Source organism: Pecten maximus, chromosome 1, assembly GCF_902652985.1.
Source record: "Pecten maximus chromosome 1, xPecMax1.1, whole genome shotgun sequence".
Taxonomy (NCBI): domain Eukaryota; kingdom Metazoa; phylum Mollusca; class Bivalvia; order Pectinida; family Pectinidae; genus Pecten; species Pecten maximus.
The window spans coordinates 59,905,509-59,927,871 of NC_047015.1; the positions used below are offsets into that span (position 1 = coordinate 59,905,509).

A 22,363-nucleotide genomic window follows, 5' to 3' on the forward strand; every position below is an offset into this window, starting at 1 on the left:
AAGTTCCACCAGTGGGATTGAGCTGAAACTTGCCTGAAATTATGCTGGGATGGTCCTGAGCAAGTGTTGTTATTTTTCGGGTCAGTCTGAAATCCAACATGGCCGCCATGGCAGCCATCTTGAAAAACACATTTTAAACTTCTTTTCCACTTCCACTGGTGCGATTGAGCTGGAAATTGGTGAGGATGTTAAGAAAGGAGAGCCAACAAAGTGTTGTTATTTTTTGGCCTCGTAAAAACTTTGACATGGCAGCCATGGCGGCCATTTTGTAACATTATTGCGCAATCATGATTTTCCTAAACAACAACTATTTCAAACCTCTTCTCAAATTCTACCAGTGGGATTCAGCTCTTACCAGAAATAACCCTGAGATGGTCCTGACCAAGTGTTGTCATTTTTCAGGTCGGTCAGAAATCCAAGATGGCCACAATGGCAGCCATCTTGTAAAACACATTTTAAACTTCTTCTCCAGATCCACTAATGCGATTGAGCTGGAAATTGGTGAGGATGTTAAGGAAGGAGGGCCAACAAAGTGTTGTTATTTTTTGGCCTCGTAAACACTTTGACATGGCAGCCATGGCAGCCATTTTGTAACAAGATTGTGCAATCATGGTTTTCCTGAACAACACCTATTTAAAACTTCTTCTCAAATTCCGCCAGTGGGATTCAGCTCCAACTTACCAGAAATGGTCCTGATCAAGTGTTGTTTTTTATTCGGTCGGTCAGAAATCCAAGATGGCCTCAATGGCAGCCATCTTGAAAAACACATTTTAGATAGTCTTGATTAAGTGTTTTTATTTTTCGGGTTGATCCAAATTCCAAGATGGCCACCATGGCAAACAGTGCCACTATACCTGCTACAGAGAATGTATACTACAATAGTATAAGGGTCTTTAATTAAGAGTCAGATGATCATTAAGGCCCTTGGGCCTTTTGTTATAGATGTTACATCACACAAGTTTTTCTTACTTTTAAATATGTATAGTCTTTCATACCTTCATACAGTCTTCTGACTGCGAAATCCATCGACGTCGTCAGCCAGGACCACCTCTCACTGGGCGTTTCGACTCCTATCCTGGAACGCCCTAAAGGTGGCGCGTCGACAGTGATTGGCCAAATCACTGCCCGTCGATGGATGGCTTCCAGCTCTTGTCCTCCCTTCTCCACCAAAGCCAGCTGGACGACTTCTCTGCTGTTGTTGCCAGTCGTTGTACAGCTGCCCTTCGGTCTTTCCCCCGGATGCCTACAGCAGCAAACATCCTCCACATGGACTGTGCAGGGAATCCTCTACACCCCATCTCTACTGGCATGACCCACACACACCATCCTTTTGCTCTCACGTCATCAGTAAGGTTGGCGTACTTCTCTCTTTTCCGTTCGTATGCCTCTTGACAACGCTCCTCCCAGGGGACAGTAAGCTCAATCATTATCATCCTCTTCCCTTGCTGTGACCAGAGTAGAATATCTGGACGAAGGTTGGTTTGGACGACCTCTGGAAAAGCCAGTCTTTGTCCCAAGTCAACCCACATCTCCCAGTTCTGAGCTCCGTCCAGTATCCCTCTCTGGTGTGCTGTTGTTTTGCTGCCTGTTTCTCTTGATCTTACAAAGTTGATGTAGGGTTGTTGTATAAGTGGCTTTTCTAATGAAATTTTATGTGATATTTCATATGCATGCATATCAATGTTTTCATGTTATTACAAAAACTTAGACTTTATAAAATATCGGTACCTATATCTATCGTTAAGTATGTGGGTGCTGCATTTCCCCTGTTGGGCCCCCTTTCTCTCGCCCCAAGGGTGCCACATCTTTCATTTATACAACATTGCCAAATAATTCTCAAGTCCAAATTTCATCAATCATCAAAATCCATTTAGTTGTTCAGGACTAGTAGCGATCTAAAAAAGATTGACCTCAATTTCCCCTATTGGGCCCCACCCCTTTAGCCTCAGGAAGCCACACCATCCATTTATATAACATTAGATCTCCTTGGCCCAATAATGCTCCATACCAAATTTCATCAAAATCCATTCAGGTGTTCAGGACTAGTAGGGATTTAAAGGATTTACCTCAATTTCCCCTATTGGGCCCCACCCCTCAAGCCCCTGAGGATCAATACCCTCTTTATATAACGTTAGATCTCCTTTGCCCAATAATGCCCCAGACAGCAGACGGACACTGTCCTTTGCATAAACTCGCCAGTCCTTCAGGCCATGTGACCTAAAAAAAATGTTAATAATAATATCATTACAAAGGGCAATATGACTCTTTAAGTACCTATAACTGTTGATTAGCCTAATTCCCATATCAAAAATTGTCGATATATGGCTACATACAAATATTCATTAAACTTGGCTGATATTTACTCCGGTTATCGTGTTCACAAGGTCCAATAATTATATCATTACAAAGGGCAATAACTCTACAAGTTATACAGTCAAATAATTTCCATTTTTAAACTCCTCCAAGTTCTTGTTGTTATCTGACTGCATATAAAGATTCACCAAGCCAACGGTTGATATTTACTCAAGTTGCCGCGTTCATAAGGTTATTGTTGACAGACGGACGCTGACGCCATAAGCCAACCTTGATCCTTTGGACCAGGTGAGCTAATTCATATCACATGTGTGTGTAGTCATGCGTTTGTGTAGTGACATAAGTATGAATTCTCTGGGTCTTCAGACACTGAACAGTAAGTTTATTTTATGAGTTAGATATTACATACAATACATTACATACAATTTACAAGAAGCAGTGTATGTACACATTTACAACATTGTGTTTCATTTAAAACTATGGACATTATATCACAGAAAGATATCTGTACCAGTAGTTAGCGGTACAGTTCAGTATTCCCATTAAATCCTATCAATCGGCTAGTTTTTGGACATTATAGTATAAAACTTTCTCCCCTGATTATACACACGTTTTGTGTGTCAATGCATTCTTCTTTTAATTCAATACATAATGTTTTTATTTCGGGTGATTTATGAAGAAAGACGACGGAAGATGTTCTCAAGGAAAACAATTTGAGGAGATAACACCAGTCCATTGGCTAAAAGACACTTCTAGTCCTCATTACTTTCAGTGCGTGCACTGAGTGCCAACGTTACGCGCCTCATGGCGGGCTGTACGTGGGGGAACTCCTGGTTCAGTCGGTCCACTATAGCACTTAGAGCCTGCATACGATCGACCTGTTTGGTACTCTCATTCTCCAGAGAAGATTCTGACTTGCACAACATGGTGTATTTTCCATCCTTGGCCTGTTGGAAGTATTTTGTTTTCTGTTGTTTCTCTAGAATTTCTGTCATGTTCTGTAACATAGACAAATAGGTATGTGAAATAAATGTTTACAACTTGATAAAGTCAATATCCTCCCAAAAACCAAGGATTCCAACATGGACTGTCACAAAATTGTAATTTGGAGATGGAAATCCCATCAATAAAATTGTGTTTTTAATTGAAGAAAGCTGTTGTAATTATATGCGTGTACTGGTCAGTAAGATATCTTACTATTAACTATGTATTTGTTATGATCTAAGGGCAGATAACTCTAATTCCGGAAATTTGTATTGTTTTTCATTTCATTTTATTAGTATGTACCTAATTCCGGAAAATATGAACTGGATATCGATGATGTTTTTTTATTTTTTAGTTGTGAGAGAGATGGAATAAAACGATGGAAGGCAGACGATTTTTCCGAGTGAACTTTTTGAATTAAAAACCTCACACAGCCAAGGAAGCCCCTCTAACATAACATTGTTTAACTAGAACTGTCGCCAGGATGGTTGACTAATACCCCCGCAATCTGCACGAGTCAATGGTGAATTGGAAATGTTAATTAGAGGCTACCTAAGATAACCCAGTAAAACCTGTTTATAGTGACCAGTTGCCATAGCAACCATAATTTTGTAAAAAATAAAGTGGCATGAAGTTTCATTGAAATTGGCCCTTCGGTTTAGGAGGAGTTGTCCGGACAAATTTAAAGTTATGGTTCTTATCAGAAAACCTGTTTATAGTGACCAGTTGCCATAGAAACCATAATTTTGAAAGAAAAGAAAGTGGTATGCACATCTACACATGGTCCTCTATATTTGTGTGAAGTTTCATTGAAATCGCCATTTAGTTTAGGAGGAGTTGTCCGGACAAACTTCAAGTTATGGTTCTTATCAGAAAACCTGTTTATAGCGACCAGTTGCCAAAGCAACCATAATTTTGAAAGAAAAGAAAGTGGTATGCACATCTACACATGCTCCTCTATATTTGTGTGAAGTTTCATTGAAATTGGCCTTTTGGTTTAGGAGGAGTTGTCCGGACAAACTTAAAGTGATGGTTCTTATAAGAAAACCTGTTTATAGTGACCAGTTGCCATAGCAACCCATAATTTTGAAAGAAAAGAAGTGGCATGCACATCTACACATGGTCCTCTATATTTGTGTGAAGTTTCATTGAAATTGGCCATTTAGTTTAGGAGGAGTTGTCCGGACAAACTTCAAGTTATGGTTCTTATCAGAAAACCTGTTTATAGTGACCAGTTGCCAAAGCAACCATAATTTTGAAAGAAAAGAAAGTGGTATGCACATCTACACATGGTCCTCTATATTTGTGTGAAATTTCATTGAAATTGGCCTTTTGGTTTAGGAGGAGTTGTCCGGACAAACTTAAAGTGATGGTTCTTATCAGAAAACCTGTTTATAGTGACCAGTTGCCATAGCAACCCATAATTTTGAAAGAAAAGAAGTGGCATGCACATCTACACATGGTCCTCTATATTTGTGTGAAGTTTCATTGAAATTGGCCATTTAGTTTAGGAGGAGTTGTCCGGACAAACTTAAAGTTATGGTTCTTATCGGAAAACCTGTTTATAGTGACCAGTTGCCATAGCAACGATAATTTTGAGAAAAATAAAGTGGCATGCACATCTACACATGATCATTAATATTTGTGTGAAGTTTCATCGGAATTGACCCATCGGTTTAGGAGGAGTTGTGCGGACAAAATGCGTCTACAGACAGACGGACGTACGGACGGACAGACAACCTGATTCCAGTATACCCCCCCTAACTTCGTTGCGAGGGTATAATAACACTGACCTTCTGCTTGACCTCAAGGAGTCCCTCAATATCACCATCCAGGGTGTCAGAGCTACCCTGGAGTTGTTGGACATTGACTTGGTTCTGTTCTAACTGACTGCTCAACTCCAACTGGTGGTCACGTAACTCCTGTATCTCACTATCACAGGAATTAGCCTCCTGGAAAAACAAAAATATCACAGGAATTAGTCTCCTGGAAAAACAAAAATATCACAGGAATTAGCCAAAAATTCAAGATGGCGGCCTGTTGGCCATGTTGTTTTCCGATCCGCCCTACAATGTAATATGCACAACTAAGGACGACATCTGAAATTTGAGAAAGATCGCTTCTGAAAAATAGCTGTAACCCATTTCAATTGTCAAAATCCAAGATGGCCGCTTGACATTGATAAGAAATGAATTATCTGTCAAAATACATTTATAAGCAGCAGTGCTATGAAACACTGTATCAAACCAAACATCATATTTATAACTAACACTAACAGTGCTATCACAGAACCAATCACCATACATTTATAACTAACAGTGCTATCACAGAACCAATCACCATACATTTATAACTAACAGTGCTATCACAGAACCAATCACCATACATTTATAACTAACAGTGCTATCACAGAACCAATCACCATACATTTATAACTAACAGTGCTATCACAGAACCAATCACCATACATTTATAACTAACAGTGCTATCACAGAACCAATCACCATACATTTATAACTAACAGTGCTTTCACAGAGCCAATCACCATACATTTATAACTAACAGTGCTATCACAGAACCAATCACCATACATTTATAACTAACAGTGCTATCACAGAACCAATCACCATACATTTATAACTAACAGTGCTATTATTACAGAACCAATCACCATACATTTATAACTAACAGTGCTATTATTACAGAACCAATCACCATACATTTATAACTAACAGTGCTATCACAGAACCAATCACCATACATTTATAACTAACAGTGCTATCACAGAACCAATCACCATACATTTATAACTAACAGTGCTATTATTACAGAACCAATCACCATACATTTATAACTAACAGTGCTATTATTACAGAACCAATCACCATACATTTATAACTAACAGTGCTATTATTACAGAACCAATCACCATACATTTATAACTAACAGTGCTATTATTACAGAACCAATCACCATACATTTATAACTAACAGTGCTATCACAGAACCAATCACCATACATTTATAACTAACAGTGCTATCACAGAACCAATCACCATACATTTATAACTAACAGTGCTATCACAGAACCAATCACCATACATTTATAACTAACAGTGCTATCACAGAACCAATCACCATACATTTATAACTAACAGTGCTATCACAGAACCAATCACCATACATTTATAACTAACAGTGCTATCACAGAACCAATCACCATACATTTATAACTAACAGTGCTATTATTACAGAACCAATCACCATACATTTATAACTAACAGTGCTATCACAGAACCAATCACCATACATTTATAACTAACAGTGCTATCACAGAACCAATCACCATACATTTATAACTAACAGTGCTATTATCACAGAACCAATCACCATACATTTATAACTAACAGTGCTATTAGACACTCTTTCTAACAAAATATTATTACATAATACTTTTATCCACCTTTTTCAGTGATATAAAAACATGATAATATAAACACATATATACCTGAATCGTATGTTTTATTTTCTTTCTCAGTTCAGCCATCTGTCGTTCAAATGTTCCCTTTGTAAGGACATTCTTATTTGTTTTCTGTTGGGCGTCTCCACGGGTGACAATCGTGTCTCTCCTGTTAAACACAATATTTATAGACTTCAGTCAATTTTAACATCAATAAGTCTTACTGTAAATGTGGATATTTATGCTAATTACGTCCTTTTGATCGCGATAATTCCCTCTACACGTATTATATTGATATCAATTTGCATTATCTCAAACTACCAATGAAGGTGGATTGTTTCGAAAATTACCCCCACACATATAGTTTATAATCATATAAAAATCGTGAAATTGACCCCCTGCGAAAATATCCACATTTACAGTATTAAGAAAAAATAAAATATTCAAAGTACATGTATATAATTATCTAATGAGTCTCATACAGTGAAGACATGGATACATAACTAGGTAATAGTTACATAACCAGGTAATAGTTACATAACCAAGTAATAGTTACATAACCAGGTAATAGTTACATAACCAGGTATTAGTTACATAACCAGGTAATAGTTACACAACCAGGTAATAGTTACACAACCAGGTATTAGTTACATAACCAGGTAATAGTTACATAACCAGGCAATAGTTACATAACCAGGTAATAGTTACATAACCAGGTAATAGTTACATAACGAGGTAATAGTTACACAACCAGGTAATAGTTACATAACCAGGTAATAGTTACATAACCAGGTATTAGTTACATAACCAGGTAATAGTTACATAACCAGGTATTAGTTACATAACCAGGTAATAGTTACACAACCAGGTAATAGTTACACAACCAGGTATTAGTTACATAACCAGGTAATAGTTACATAACCAGGCAATAGTTACATAACCAGGTAATAGTTACATAACCAGGTAATAGTTACATAACTAGGTAATAGTTACACAACCAGGTAATAGTTACATAACCAGGTAATAGTTACACAACCAGGTAATAGTTACATAACCAGGTAATAGTTACACAACCAGGTAATAGTTACATAACCAGGTAATAGTTACACAACCAGGTATTAGTTACACAACCAGGTATTAGTTACATAACCAGGTAATAGTTACATAACCAGGTAATAGTTACACAACCAGGTAATAGTTACATAACCAGGTAAAAGTTACATAACCAGCTCTAGGTCAAGGTCACACAGACCTGGGTAGTTCACCTTTTTTGGAGCTCTGACAAAAAAACTATTTTCATCGATTTATTGGAAACTGCGTATGATCTTTTTTGGCATAATAATGTGCGAGTGAACCGTCACCATCCTCGTAAAAATATCTCTGGATCTTTTTTTCTAAAAATGTTGATTTTGGACATGTGAAATTTGAACAATGGATTGACACCCAGCTGGTGAACACTGTTAACCAACACTACACTATTAATTACCTAGATTTACCTGGACTACACTGACTATATTCACTTTATGAACTGTATTATCTACTATACAAAGGAGTAAATATGCCTACCGGCAATCGTCATAGAAATGGAAGTACAAAGTCAGGATCGGAAAAAACCATTGATGACAGACTAGAGGAAATAACTGAAATGCTGTCCAATGTAGTTACTAAGCAGTACATGGAGGAAAGATACAACAAGCTAAAGGAAGCTATCAGAGCAGAGAACAAACAACTGGTAGAGGAGCTGAAAGGAAGGGTCTTTGATCTTGAGACAGAAAATGAAAATTTACGCCAGACTGTTAGCAGTCTTGAGGGAAAAGTTGCTGAACTGCAAAATTCGAATGAAATCATGGAGGCGAGGAGTAATGATTTAGAGCAGCATGGGAGGAAAAACTCACTCAGAATAAATGGCCTGGAAGACTCATCAGACTCGGAAACTGCTGAAGACTGTGCTAAGAAAATTGTAAAGTTTGTGAATGAAAAACTTGATGTGCAGCTTACCAGTTCTGACATTGACATTGCTCACAGACTAGGAAAATTTAACAAAGACAGACCCAGAAATATCATTGTGAAATTTGTGCGCCGTTTCAAACGAAACGAAGTGATAAAATCCCGGTACAAGTTGAAAAAATCTGGTATTACTATTTTCGAGGATCTCACAAGGACCAATCAAAGGATACTGGCGGATGCTTACAAACTTCCCTGTGTCAAAAACTCTTTTAGTATCGACGGAAAGCTTTTTGCCATACTATCAAATGGAAAAAAGAGGAGACTTTCACTGGGTACTCGGCTCACCGAAAGTTTTTTGAAGAATGATTCCAACTTCCAGTAGACTTAATTTTAATGGATAATATATCGGTATGGAACTTTGGCACCACGGTGCCGCCAGGAATTAATTCCTCCTGGTTAATACCGATAACTTTTGACAGTGTTTGGAATTTAATTGGTAATATAATGTGTACGCGTGTATATGTGTGTCTTTTCTTAGTGTGTGGCATGTTTTCCATGTGATTACGGGACATACATTTCTGTAACACCAGGTAAGATGTAGCTTTTTTGTATATGTAGCCTGTGATTTTTCCCCCCTTTATTTACTCAAAATTCTACGCACATTCCAATATGTGGAAATATACATCTAAAAGTGCATTAATCTCTTTGGAGTCTGTCCATTATATAATCAGTAACATCTGGCAGAACATACTTGCCCAGTTTTTTTGTTGTTTTTTTTGTACACTTCTTTCAAATACCAATGTTTCTCTTTTATTTATCCACTGTTTTTAGATATAAGATTTATTCAGTACATGCTCGAATTTCTTGCCAGTCTGTTTGACTACGTACATGTACATACATTATACTGGTTGTTTGTGGCATAAGAGTAGCTACAATGTATATATTTTTCTGGTTTATATTCATCTAGGTCTATATCATACCTGCCAAGGGTCCAATATTGTCAAACTGGAGATCTCCAGTTTGAGGACTTTCCTCAAACTGGGGATTGTGCGCGACGACATTTTTACAGAACATGGTGCCTTCATCAACAAAAAGCAACACAAATTAATTGATTAATATATTCACTTTAATTACACATGAATGCAACTGAGTAATTATAATGATTAGTGAATATCTACAGAATAGTTAATGAAATTACTGGTCCTGGTGTTTCTTGGCGGATAGCATGGGCTTTCCCAAGCGGGTGAAAACTGGAGAATTTAATAAAATTCGGGACCCGCAAGGGTCATTGATCTCAAACTGGAGATTTTGATTTCTGAACTGAATTTTCGGGAGTCTCCCGACCAATGCGGGAAACTTGGCAGGTATGCTATATTGTATATGTTTTATCTAATTTTCAAGGAAAAAAAATCAGTATGGGTTGTATTTATTGTTCTTGTGCAAAATCCTGTCAAAGTTACAATGTACAACGGTGTTAAATAATCAGTGACAGCTGTAGGGTTACCTACAACGTTAACACATTAAATATTGGTACTTTATATAAAATGCATACGATATCTCTTTTCCGGATTACACCAAGTCCGGAAATGTATTATACAACTTCCGGTAAGATAACTCTTGTCTGACAACAATATGGTGGTGTAGATGCTGTTTCAGAAAGAAAACGTGTGTAGTATGTTAGGTTGGCAGTGGTCTTTAGGTCGTTGACCTCACGTATGTATTTTATGTCTTTATACAGTCTATTTCTTTCTATCTACTCGCTATCTCTTTCTTTCTTTGTTCTCGGGATGGGGACAGTTAATTTGATAGCTTTGTGTTTATACCGTAGATAGCATTTCGATTATATCAGCAAATTGTCGGGGCATTGGAGAAAAAACTAAACGAACTGATATTTTTTCTTACTTTCGATCAATGCAATGCAATATTATATGTTTACAAGATACACACTTTACTGAAGAAAACGAAGGTATCATTAGAAATCAGTGGGGTTACCGATGCTTTTTCAGTTCTTACAAATCCAACTCGAGGGGTGTTGCCATTTTATTTAAAAATAATTTTGAATTTAAAATATTTAAAGAGAGAAGAGGACCTAATGGTAATTTTATTGCACTAGCAATTGGCATTGAAAATTTTAACATAACACTCATTAACTTGTATGGTCCAAATGAAGATAACCCTGCATTTTATAATCTTATATCTGAGACAGTTGAAGACTTTAACAATAAATATGTTATCATCTGTGGCGACTTTAACCTAGTCTTAGACCCCAGTTTAGACTATGATAATAGTTATAAGCATATCAATAATCCTAAAGCTAGGGACAAAGTTTTGGAAATTATTGATAATTTCTCTCTTATTAATATTTTTAGGGAACATCACGAGAATTTAAAAAGGTACTCCTGGAGGAGAAGTAACCCCAAAAAACAGGCCCGTCTAGACTTTTTTCTTCTGACTGAAAACCTACTTTCAAATACAGTAAAATCAAACATAGAAACAGGATACAGATCAGACCACTCTTTCCCATCAATATCTCTTAAACTTACTGAATTCAAAATAGGTAAAGGTATTTGGAAATTTAATAACAGTTTACTACATGATCAAAACTATCTAAAACTTGTTAAGGAATGTATTTTGGAATCTAAAAGAATAAACTGTCTGCCTTTATATAATCTTTTCAATATATCAAACATACCAGATGCAGACCTTCAGTTTACTATTGATGATTCTCTCTTTCTAGAAACCTTATTGACACACATCAGAGGCAAAACAATTTCTTATTCAACCTTTCTCAAAAAACAACGAAATCTTAATGAGAATAATTTAAAAACAGCTATTCAAAAACTTGAAGAAGAAGATGATATTAATTTTGCACAATTAGAATGTAAAAAGAAAGAATTAGAAAAAATAAGACAACATAGAATTAAAGGCAGTATAGTAAGATCAAGAGCTAAATGGATTGAAGAGGGTGAGAAACCAACTAACTACTTTTTTAATTTGGAAAATAGAAATTTTACCTCGAAAATAATTCCTAAATTGCAATTAGATGATGGAAAAGTTATTACAAAGCAAGATGAAATCTTAGATGAAGTTCGCAGTTTTTATGAAAATCTTTATAATGATGAAAATGAAATAGAAGATGTTCACTTGCAAGATTTGTTAAAAGATTGTAATGTTTGTTAACTAAATAGACAAGATGCTGAAAAGTTAGAAGGTCCTATAACTCTAGAAGAAGCAGGAAAAACATTAAAAAGCATGAAAAACAACAAGAGTCCTGGCATAGATGGTTTTACAGCTGAGTTCTTTAAATGTTTTTGGAAATATTTGGGTAATTTTGTGGTAAGATCTATAAATTCAGGGTACATAAAAGGTGAACTATCTATTTCTCAACGTCGTGGAATTGTGACTTGCATACCAAAGGGAGACAAACCAAGGCATTTTATAAAAAACTGGAGACCAATTACATTACTCACTGTGATATATAAAATAGCATCTGGAACAATTACACATAGAATAAAAACAGTTTTAGACAAAATTATAGATAAGGATCAGACAGGTTTTCTCGCTGGACGATATATTGGGGAAAATACACGGTTAGTTTATGATTTAATGAAATATACAGAGGATAATAATATTCCAGGGATGCTGCTTATGATAGATTTCCAAAAAGCCTTTGATTCGGTCTCATGGGAGTTTATTGAAAAAGTATTAAAATTTTTTGGTTTTGGGGAAAACATACGAAATTGGATAAATGTATTTCACAAAAATGTCAGTGCCGCAATCATTCAGGGAGGAAACTTGTCTTCATTCTTCAATGTTAAAAGGGGATGCCGACAGGGTGACCCGATAGCCCCGTATATCTTTATCCTATGTGCAGAAATATTAGCTATCATATTACGACATAATAAAAATATAACAGGCATTGAAGTCAATAGAAGTCCGATCCTACTCTCACAATATGCAGATGATACATCTTTGGCATTGAACGGCTCAGAGATATCTCTTAAAGAATCAGTTAATGAACTTAATTTATACGCTAAAATTTCTGGTCTTAAAATTAATGTTTCTAAAACACAGGTAATTTGGATAGGTAGTAAAAAGTTCAGTGACGATACTTTCCTACCAGATCTTAATTTGCAATGGGGCAAACACAAATTTACGCTATTGGGGATTGAATTTCATGTCAACCTACATGAGATACCAAAACTGAATTTCGATAAAAAACTAATTAAATTAAAGTCACTTCTTAAAACCTGGAAAAGAAGAGTTTTGACCCCTATCGGTAGAATCCATATTATTAAATCGCTCCTCATTTCACAATTTAACCATCTCTTTATTTCACTCCCTAGTCCTAATGAACAGTTTACTTCAACACTAAATTCCATTCTTTTTATATTTTTGTGGAATAGCAAAACAGATAAAGTAAAAAGAGAATTTATTGTTCAAGATTATCTAAATGGTGGTTTAAAAATGATAAATATAAAAGCTTTTATAGATTCATTAAAATTATCTTGGGTGAGAAGGCTTTTTCAAACTACAGCCAAGTGGCAAGCTATTTTGAAAAGTTACATTAACATTGATTTGCTAGCCAATTGTGGCAATGATTATGTGCAGAAATGTGCAAAAAGTTGCAGTAATATATTCTGGGCTGATGTGTTTAAAGCCTGGTACAATTTAAATCTATCAATCGAAAAAAATAGCATTATGAAAGATTCTATCCTAAAAACACCACTATGGTTTAATAAAGATATAACTGTTGGCCAGAAATCAGTATTTTTTAAGAATTTCTATAACAAAAACATAATTATGATAAATGACTTGATATCAGATCATAATACTGGATGTTTTCACACTTTCCAAGAAGTAACTCGCACATATCAAGTAAAAACTAATTTTCTTCAGTATCATAGCCTTTTGTCAGCAGTAAGAAATTTTTTTTCTTCAAAAGAAATTTCTGTATTAAAAATCCCATATCCTTGTTTGCCAATGAACATAGAATTATTCATGAAACACAGAAAAGGCTCAAAGGATTTCTATAATATTTTTATTAAAAATAACAATGTTCCTACAGGTAAAAAGAAGTGGAATGAAGTTTTTAACTTGAATGATACAACTTGGACTAGGATATTCAAGATTCCCTTTATTGCTACAAAAAATACCAAACTTCAGTGGTTTCAGTACAGAGTTAATCATCACATCTTAACCACAAACTCTTTTCTTTTCAAATCACAGCTAGTAATTTCTCCTCTTTGTACTTTATGCAATTCTGAAATTGAAACTATCATACATATCTTGTGGGAATGTTGTTAAGTTCAGAACTTATTAGAAAGTCTTAGAATTTTATTAGATGCTCTTTTTATCCCATTTAATTTCAATAAGCAATCTTTTATTTTTGGACTACTATCTCAAAATCCTAATAACTGTAAAGTTGACAATGAAATTCTCCTTGTTATCAAACAATATATTTATAAAATGCGATGTTTTCACAAGTCTTTAAACATCAATGGTCTGATAAGTGCTCTTAAACAATATCATGAGACGCAAAAATTTATTGCATATAGTAAAGGAGAAGCCTGTAGGAAAAAGTTTGAAAAAGAGTGGAAAAACTGGGGGAAAATCTCCGACTTATAATAACCATATCTCTTTTTTTCTCCAGTGCTGTGTTGCTGATAATCATTAAATAAGCAGATAATAATTACTTTCCATCTCCTATCAAGGTATATTATTTTAATTTTTTGTATTAAATGGTCCCATCCTTCTTTGTCTATCTTCTTTTGTCTATCCCCCCCCCCCCCCCCCCCCCCCCCCTGTTTTCCAATTGTGTGTGTGTGTGTGTGTAAGAGGTACCTATCAGTGTGGAGCGTGGTCAATCCTGCTGATGACTCGGTAGACGTGGATAGAGTTGATATGACCAACACAGAAACTGAGCCCTCGATAGGATTGATCAGGCTACCAGGAAACTGAATATGTATGTGTGTGAGGGTGTATGTATATGTATGTCTATCAGAGTACATTCACATTTATAGGAGTTTGTATGGTTTCCTATGTACATGCATTTACCTTTGTAGTTAATGATGATGATATTATGAAGATGATTAGAATGATGATTAATTATTATGATGAGTATGATGAGATTATGGTGATGATACTATGATGATGAGAGTATGTTGACTTGTATGATGATGTGATTACGATGGTGATGATGAGTATGATGATGCGGATGAGGTTGCTTTTAAGACAATGAAAGATCTTGAGGTTATTCTGATCATGATGATATATAATGGCAAACCATACATTCTGGAACTGATGTGTGTATGTTTGAGGGTGTGTATGTGTGCATGAGGTTATTATCTATTCATGTATTAAAAATGTCTTCAAAAATTAAAAATTAAAAAAAAAAAAAAAAAAAAGTTACATAACCAGGTAATAGTTACACAACCAGGTAATAGTTACATAACTAGGTAATAGTTACACAACCAGGTAATAGTTACACAACCAGGTAATAGTTACATAACTAGGTAATAGTTACACAACCAGGTAATAGTTACACAACCAGGTAATAGTTACATAACTAGGTAATAGTTACATAACCAGGTAATAGTTACATAACCAGGTAATAGTTACATAACCAGGTAATAGTTACATAACCAGGCAATAGTTACATAACCAGGTAATAGTTACATAACCAGGTAATAGTTACACAACCAGGTAATAGTTACACAACCAGGTAATAGTTACATAACCAGGTAATAGTTACACAACCAGGCAATAGTTACACAACCAGGCAATAGTTACATAACCAGGTAATAGTTACATAACCAGGCAATAGTTACACAACCAGGTAATAGTTACACAACCAGGTAATAGTTACACAACCAGGTAATAGTTACATAACTAGGTAATAGTTACATAACCAGGTAATAGTTACACAACCAGGTATTAGTTACATAACTAGGTAATAATTACACAACCAGGCAATAGTTACACAACCAGGTATTAGTTACATAACTAGGTAATAGTTACATAACTAGGTAATAGTTACACAACCAGATAATAGTTACATAACCAGGTAATAGTTACACAACCAGGTAATAGTTACACAACCAGGTATTAGTTACACAACCAGGTATTAGTTACATAACCAGGTAATAGTTACACAACCAGGTATTAGTTACATAACTAGGTAATAGTTACACAACCAGGTAATAGTTACACAACCAGGCAATAGTTACACAACCAGGTATTAGTTACATAACCAGGTCATAGTTACATAACTAGGTCATAGTTTCATAACTAGGTAATAGTTACATAACCAGGTAATAGTTATACAACCAGGTAATAGTTACATAACCAGGTAATAGTTACACAACCAGGTAATAGTTACACAACCAGGCAATAGTTACATAACCAGGTAATAGTTACACAACCAGGTATTAGTTACACAACCAGGTATTAGTTACATAACTAGGTAATAGTTACACAACCAGGTAATAGTTACATAACCAAGTAATAATTACATAACCAGGTAATAGTTACACAACCAGGTATTAGTTACATAACTAGGTAATAGTTACACAACCAGGTAATAGTTACATAACCAGGTAATAGTTACATAACTAGGTAATAGTTACACAACCAGGTAATAGTTACATAACCAGGTAATAGTTACACAACCAGGTATTAGTTACATAACTAGGTAATAGTTACACAACCAGGTAATAGTTACATAACCGGGTTATAGTTACACAACCAGGTAATAGTTACATAACTAGGTAATAGTTACACAACCAGGTAATAGAAACACAACCAGATAATAGTTACACAACCAGGTAATAGTTACACAACCAGGTAATAGTTATACAACAGGTAATAGATGTGTGCAAAAGCCACATAAAGGAGCAAGTCAGCTCATATGACATACTTATTGAAAGTGGAGTCAAAAGGAACACAACAGAGTAAACTGTCACCATCAAACACAACATTACCGTGACACTGTCACCATCAAACACAACATTACCGTGACACTGTCACCATCGAACACAACATTACAGTGACAATGTCACCATCAAACACAACATTACCGTGACACTGTCACCATCAAACACAACATTACCGTGCCACTGTCACCATCAAACACAACATTACCGTGCCACTGTCACCATCGAACACAACATTACCGTGACACTGTCACCATCAAACACAACATTACCGTGACACTGTCACCATCAAACACAACATTACCGTGACACTGTCACCATCGAACACAACATTACCGTGACACTGTCACCATCGAACACAACATTACAGTGACACTGTCACCATCGAACACAACATTACCGTGCCACTGTCACCATCAAACACAACATGACAGTGACAATGTCACCATCAAACACAACATTACCGTGACACTGCCTTTTCCATCTCCTGGATCATTTTCTCTTGCTGTTTCATTAGTTGTGTGTGGCGTACTGTCATACGATGTATCTCTGCATTCATGGCCTTAATCTCACCCTGACCCACCTCGGAGTCCACTGCTGCTCGCGTCTCGCGTGCCAGCTGGGTTTTCTTCTCCCAAAGCATTATCTGGCGTCTATAGTGGAATCATATACATAATAATCAATCATTAACAGGGGCAAACATAACTAATATCCACTCAGCCATTCTGGACAAGTAGCATTTGATAAAAGCTTGTTATTTACTTAAGATTAAAGCTTAGGACAATTAGTTATAATTAGTTATAATACGCAGGAAGTTACATCAAAAGTATTTTAATGAGTACATGCAAATAATGAATTAATCTATCATAGCACTCAAAAATGTGGATATTATAGATTGGATTGAAAACTATGTAAAATGCAGGATATTCTAGGTTTGATTTCCTCTGTAAAACTTGAGGAACCATCTTACTCCATAGTTACCGCATCGTGGTTTGTTTATACAAAAAAAGGACGGATCAGTCTGACTTAGACAGGTGATAGATTCTGCACCATGGTATAAACTTTAGACCAATTAGCTAATAGAATATTAATATAGATCGAATTATACGTACTCTGCCTCTACAAGACTGTTGAGAAGTCTCTCTTTCTCCTCCTTGATGGAGTCTAAATTGGCTTGTTTCTCAATGGATTCTAGTTCAGCTTCCTGTAACACAAATTGTAACGTGAGGACATGTCAGTGTCACAGCTGTGACTGTCCAAACATGTGACAGTTGGTTACTTCAGTAAAAATCATGAAATATAGACTTGGAATAACATAAAACTAACAACCCCATATAAAAGATGGCTGACACTCTGAGTGAGTGAGCTATCGCAGGCTTACTGCTGGATAAATACAGTATAGTTGATTGAGTGAGCTATCGCGGGCTTACTGCTGGATAAATACAGTATAGTAGATTGAGTGAGCTATCGCGGGCTTACTGCTGGATAAATACAGTATAGTTGATTGAGTGAGCTATCGCGGGCTTACTGCTGGATAAATACAGTATAGTTGATTGAGTGAGCTATCGCGGGCTTACTGCTGGATAAATACAGTATAGTTGATTGAGTGAGCTATCGTGGGCTTACTGCTGGATAAATACAGTATAGTTGATTGAGTGAGCTATCGCGGGCTTACTGCTGGATAAATACAGTATAGTTGATTGTGTGGCAGACTTGTCCTACCTTGAGTGCTCTGATGAAGTCCTGTTCCAGCAGGATATTATCTTGTTGTAGATTTGTCTGAATATTGGTTTCCTTGTGAAGATGTTGATTCAGTTTAATCATGTCATTTTGCATGTTGGTGATGTTACGTTCAATATCGTACGTCTCTCGTCTCTCCTCGTCTATGTTTCCTGTGCAAGAAAAAGCAAGTAATTGTAAAATAAATAATTCATCTAACCAGCAGTTATAAATAAGTTTGTTTTGAACTTGATTTATTGGAGGACATTAAGATCTTTCAGTTTCTGCTCAGCAAATTTATCCAGCTAGTTTACATTTCTAAAAAAACAACATGTCTAAAAGATCCATTAGTGTCGGCACAAGTTGAGGTCACATGAATAGATCATAAGTTGAGGTCACATGAATAGATCACAAGTTGAGGTCACATGAATAAATCACAAGTTGAGGCATGAAATATTATGTTATATATCTGAAACAAAACAGATACGAGGTTTGCAAACTTCTTTCATTGTTTAAAAAAAAGAATATTTTTGATTAAGCAAATCTTGCCTTGTGTACGAATCTTTTTCTGTGACAGGATTGTCAGTTGTTTCTTCAATTTCTCGACAGATTCTGATTGGCTGTCCTTTTCCTTGGCAAGGTGAACTAATTCTGTCTGTTGTCGCAGCCAAAGCTGTTGTAGTTCTGCGATCTCTTGGAGGCGAGCTTCAATAGACTTCTGTAGTGAATTGATGTTGATTTCCAGTGGCCCGAGCTCGACACCCTAAAGCAGAGACAAGAAAATTAATGTAACAGCTGATCAAGGGAAACACAAAACAGGCACAACCTAATTAATGTAACAGCTCATCAAGGGAAACACAAAACAGGCACAACCTAATTAATGTAACAGCTGATCACAGGGAACACAAAACAGGCACAACCTAATTAATGTAACAGCTGATCAAGGGAAACACAAAACAGGCACAACCTAATTAATGTAACAGCTGATCAAGGGAAACACATCCTAAAACAGGCACAACCTAATTAATGTAACAGCTGATCAAGGGAAACACATCCTAAAACAGGCACAACCTAATTAATGTAACAGCTGATCACAGGGAACACAAAACAGGCACAACCTAATTAATGTAACAGCTGATCACAGGGAACACAAAACAGGCACAACCTAATTAATGTAACAGCTGATCACGGGGAACACAAAACAGGCACAACCTAATTAATGTAACAGCTCATCAAGGGAAACACAAAACAGTCACAACTTAATTAATGTAACAGCTGATCATCCAGGAAGACGGTAGATGTTTACAATATCTTATTAACATCAACCTGTAACATTTGTGGCTAATCAACTCTGATACATGTACATATCTCCATCAGGGGCTGACATCTCATTTGAGGCAAAGAAGATAAGATTTTATAAATGGAATATCAGTGTGAGACTAACATATTCTTCGTGTGTGATTGCCCTCCACCAGTCCTGACTTACCCCAGCAATACTGATGAGTACCACCAGTCCTGACTTACCCCAGCATTACTGATGAGTACCACCAGTCCCGACCTACCCCAGCATTACTGATGAGTACCACCAGTCCGACTTACCCCAGCATTACTGATGAGTACCACCAGTCCCGACTTACCCCAGCATTACTGATGAGTACCACCAGTCCCGACTTACCCCAGCATTACTGATGAGTACCACCAGTCCCGACTTACCCCAGCATTACTGATGAGTACCACCAGTCCCGACTTACCCCAGCATTACTGATGAGTACCACCAGTCCCGACTTACCCCAGCATTACTGATGAGTACCACCAGTCCCGACTTACCCCAGCATTACTGATGAGTACCACCAGTCCCGACTTACCCCAGCATTACTGATGAGTACCACCAGTCCAGACTTACCCCAGCATTACTGATGAGTACCACCAGTCCCGACTTACCCCAGCATTACTGATGAGTACCACCAGTCCCGACTTACCTCAGCATTACTGATGAGTACCACCAGTCCAGACTTACCCCAGCATTAGTGATGAGCACCTCCAGCTTTTTGTTGTATTGGTCGATAATATTCTGTTTCCTTTCAATGATAGCATTTCGTTTGACAATCTCTGCCTCACTTCGGTTGATGATGTCATTTTTAGCACTGACTTCTTCGTCCAAACCTCTCATAATTTTGTCGAGCCTTTCGACCCTTGTTTGTACATTGGAGATTTCTAATGTTTCTGATGAGATGGTATTCTCCACCTCAGCCATTTGTGTCTCCTACAACAGAACAGGAACATGTTAATACAGAAGCTGCAATGTTCTCAGTTGATAGCTATCAAAGCCGTCCTATGTCGCCTGTTATATGATACAGGGGAGATAACTCATTCCTAATTCAGCCAAGGGAGATAACTCATTCCTAATTTAGCCAGGGGAGATAACTCATTTCCTAATTCAGCCAAGGTTGGTTAGTTAAATCAATGTATTTCTTACAGTGTTACAATCAATTTTGTCAAAAGTGTATAAGGTCGTGCGAGTTATCTCCCTTCCCGAGATTATAAGCGGTATTACCTGTACAGGTACAGGTAGTCACGACAATGCGAGGCTCGCTGTTTCAGTAAGGACGTGTTTCTAATTGTGTGCGTTTTGTGGTTGCCCCAACCTCCCACCCTTTTGGCTTTGGAGAAAATAGACTATTTTATGATTATGTTCATTGGCTTAATCGGGTAGTGATGAGGTTTGATCACACAGATCCTGGTTTTTCCTGGGCGGCGGCATTACCTGTGATAGAGGGTACCCGTCCAGTATTTACAGTTAGAGTAAAAGTCCTTACTTCATGTTATAGTACATCAACAGTTTATATCAGTGGTAAGGTTGTATTAATCGTATCAGTAAATCTTTTGTGAAATTATGTCATTATCCTGCAAATGAAAAACATGAGCCACACATCCTATATTCATGGTTTTCTTGTCTTTGATATAACTACGTAAGACAATATTTATTTTCAGACACACAGTATGGAGGGAGAAAAGCCACTTACAAGCTGTTTGGTGAGTTCGCGTTTTTTAGAGGTGAGTTTACGAGTATACTGTGAAGCTTTGTCCATAGTCAACTGACTTCTCATCTTCTCCATAATGGCGTCTTCCAGCTGCACCTTCTCCAAATATTCTCGCTCAATCTGCTTCCTCAGGGCATTGAGCTCGTTCATCCTGAGTGTCTTATCCTACAAAATAGGCAACAAAATCTGATAAACTAGGCAACACAATCTATATATCTACACCTGTCTCATAAACTAGACAACACAATCTATATATCTACACCTGTCTCATAAACTAGACAACACAATCTATATATCTACACCTGTCTCATAAACTAGACAACACAATCTATATATCTACACCTGTCTCATAAACTAGACAACACAATCTATATATCTACACCTGTCTCATAAACTAGACAACACAATCTATATATCTACACCTGTCTCATAAACTAGACAACACAATCTATATATCTACACCTGTCTCATAAACTAGGCAACACAATCTATATATCTACACCTGTCTCATAAACTAGACAACACAATCTATATATCTACACCTGTCTCATAAACTAAGCAACACAATCTATATATCTACACCTGTCTCATAAACTAGACACAATCTATATATCTACACCTGTCTCATAAACTAGACAACACAATCTATATATCTACACCTGTCTCATAAACTAGGCAACACAATCTATATATCTACACCTGTCTCATAAACTAGGCAACACAATCTATATATCTACACCTGTCTCATAAACTAGACAACACAATCTATATATCTACACCTGTCTCATAAACTAGACACAATCTATATATCTACACCTGTCTCATAAACTAGGCAACACAATCTATATATCTACACCTGTCTCATAAACTAGACAACACAATCTATATATCTACACCTGTCTCATAAACTAGACAACACAATCTATATATCTACACCTGTCTCATAAACTAGACAACACAATCTAT

At 36.5% G+C, this 22,363-nt stretch overlaps 1 protein-coding gene across 1 annotated transcript in view; it reads right to left on the reverse strand.

Moving 5' to 3' along the window:
* Positions 1-2,672: 2,672 nt before the first annotated feature.
* LOC117339669 (coiled-coil domain-containing protein 40-like) overlaps positions 2,673-22,363 on the reverse strand; it is a 36,663-nt gene continuing 16,972 nt past the window's right edge. Inside the window, exons 13-21 of the mRNA XM_033901386.1 lie at positions 21,380-21,562; positions 20,374-20,619; positions 18,906-19,119; positions 18,360-18,529; positions 17,750-17,841; positions 17,102-17,290; positions 6,805-6,925; positions 5,091-5,249; positions 2,673-3,311 (exon numbers count right to left, since the gene is read on the reverse strand). Coding sequence (XP_033757277.1) covers positions 3,066-3,311; positions 5,091-5,249; positions 6,805-6,925; positions 17,102-17,290; positions 17,750-17,841; positions 18,360-18,529; positions 18,906-19,119; positions 20,374-20,619; positions 21,380-21,562 — 1,620 coding nt within the window. The 3' untranslated portion in view covers positions 2,673-3,065. The remainder of the gene's footprint in view (positions 3,312-5,090; positions 5,250-6,804; positions 6,926-17,101; positions 17,291-17,749; positions 17,842-18,359; positions 18,530-18,905; positions 19,120-20,373; positions 20,620-21,379; positions 21,563-22,363) is intronic.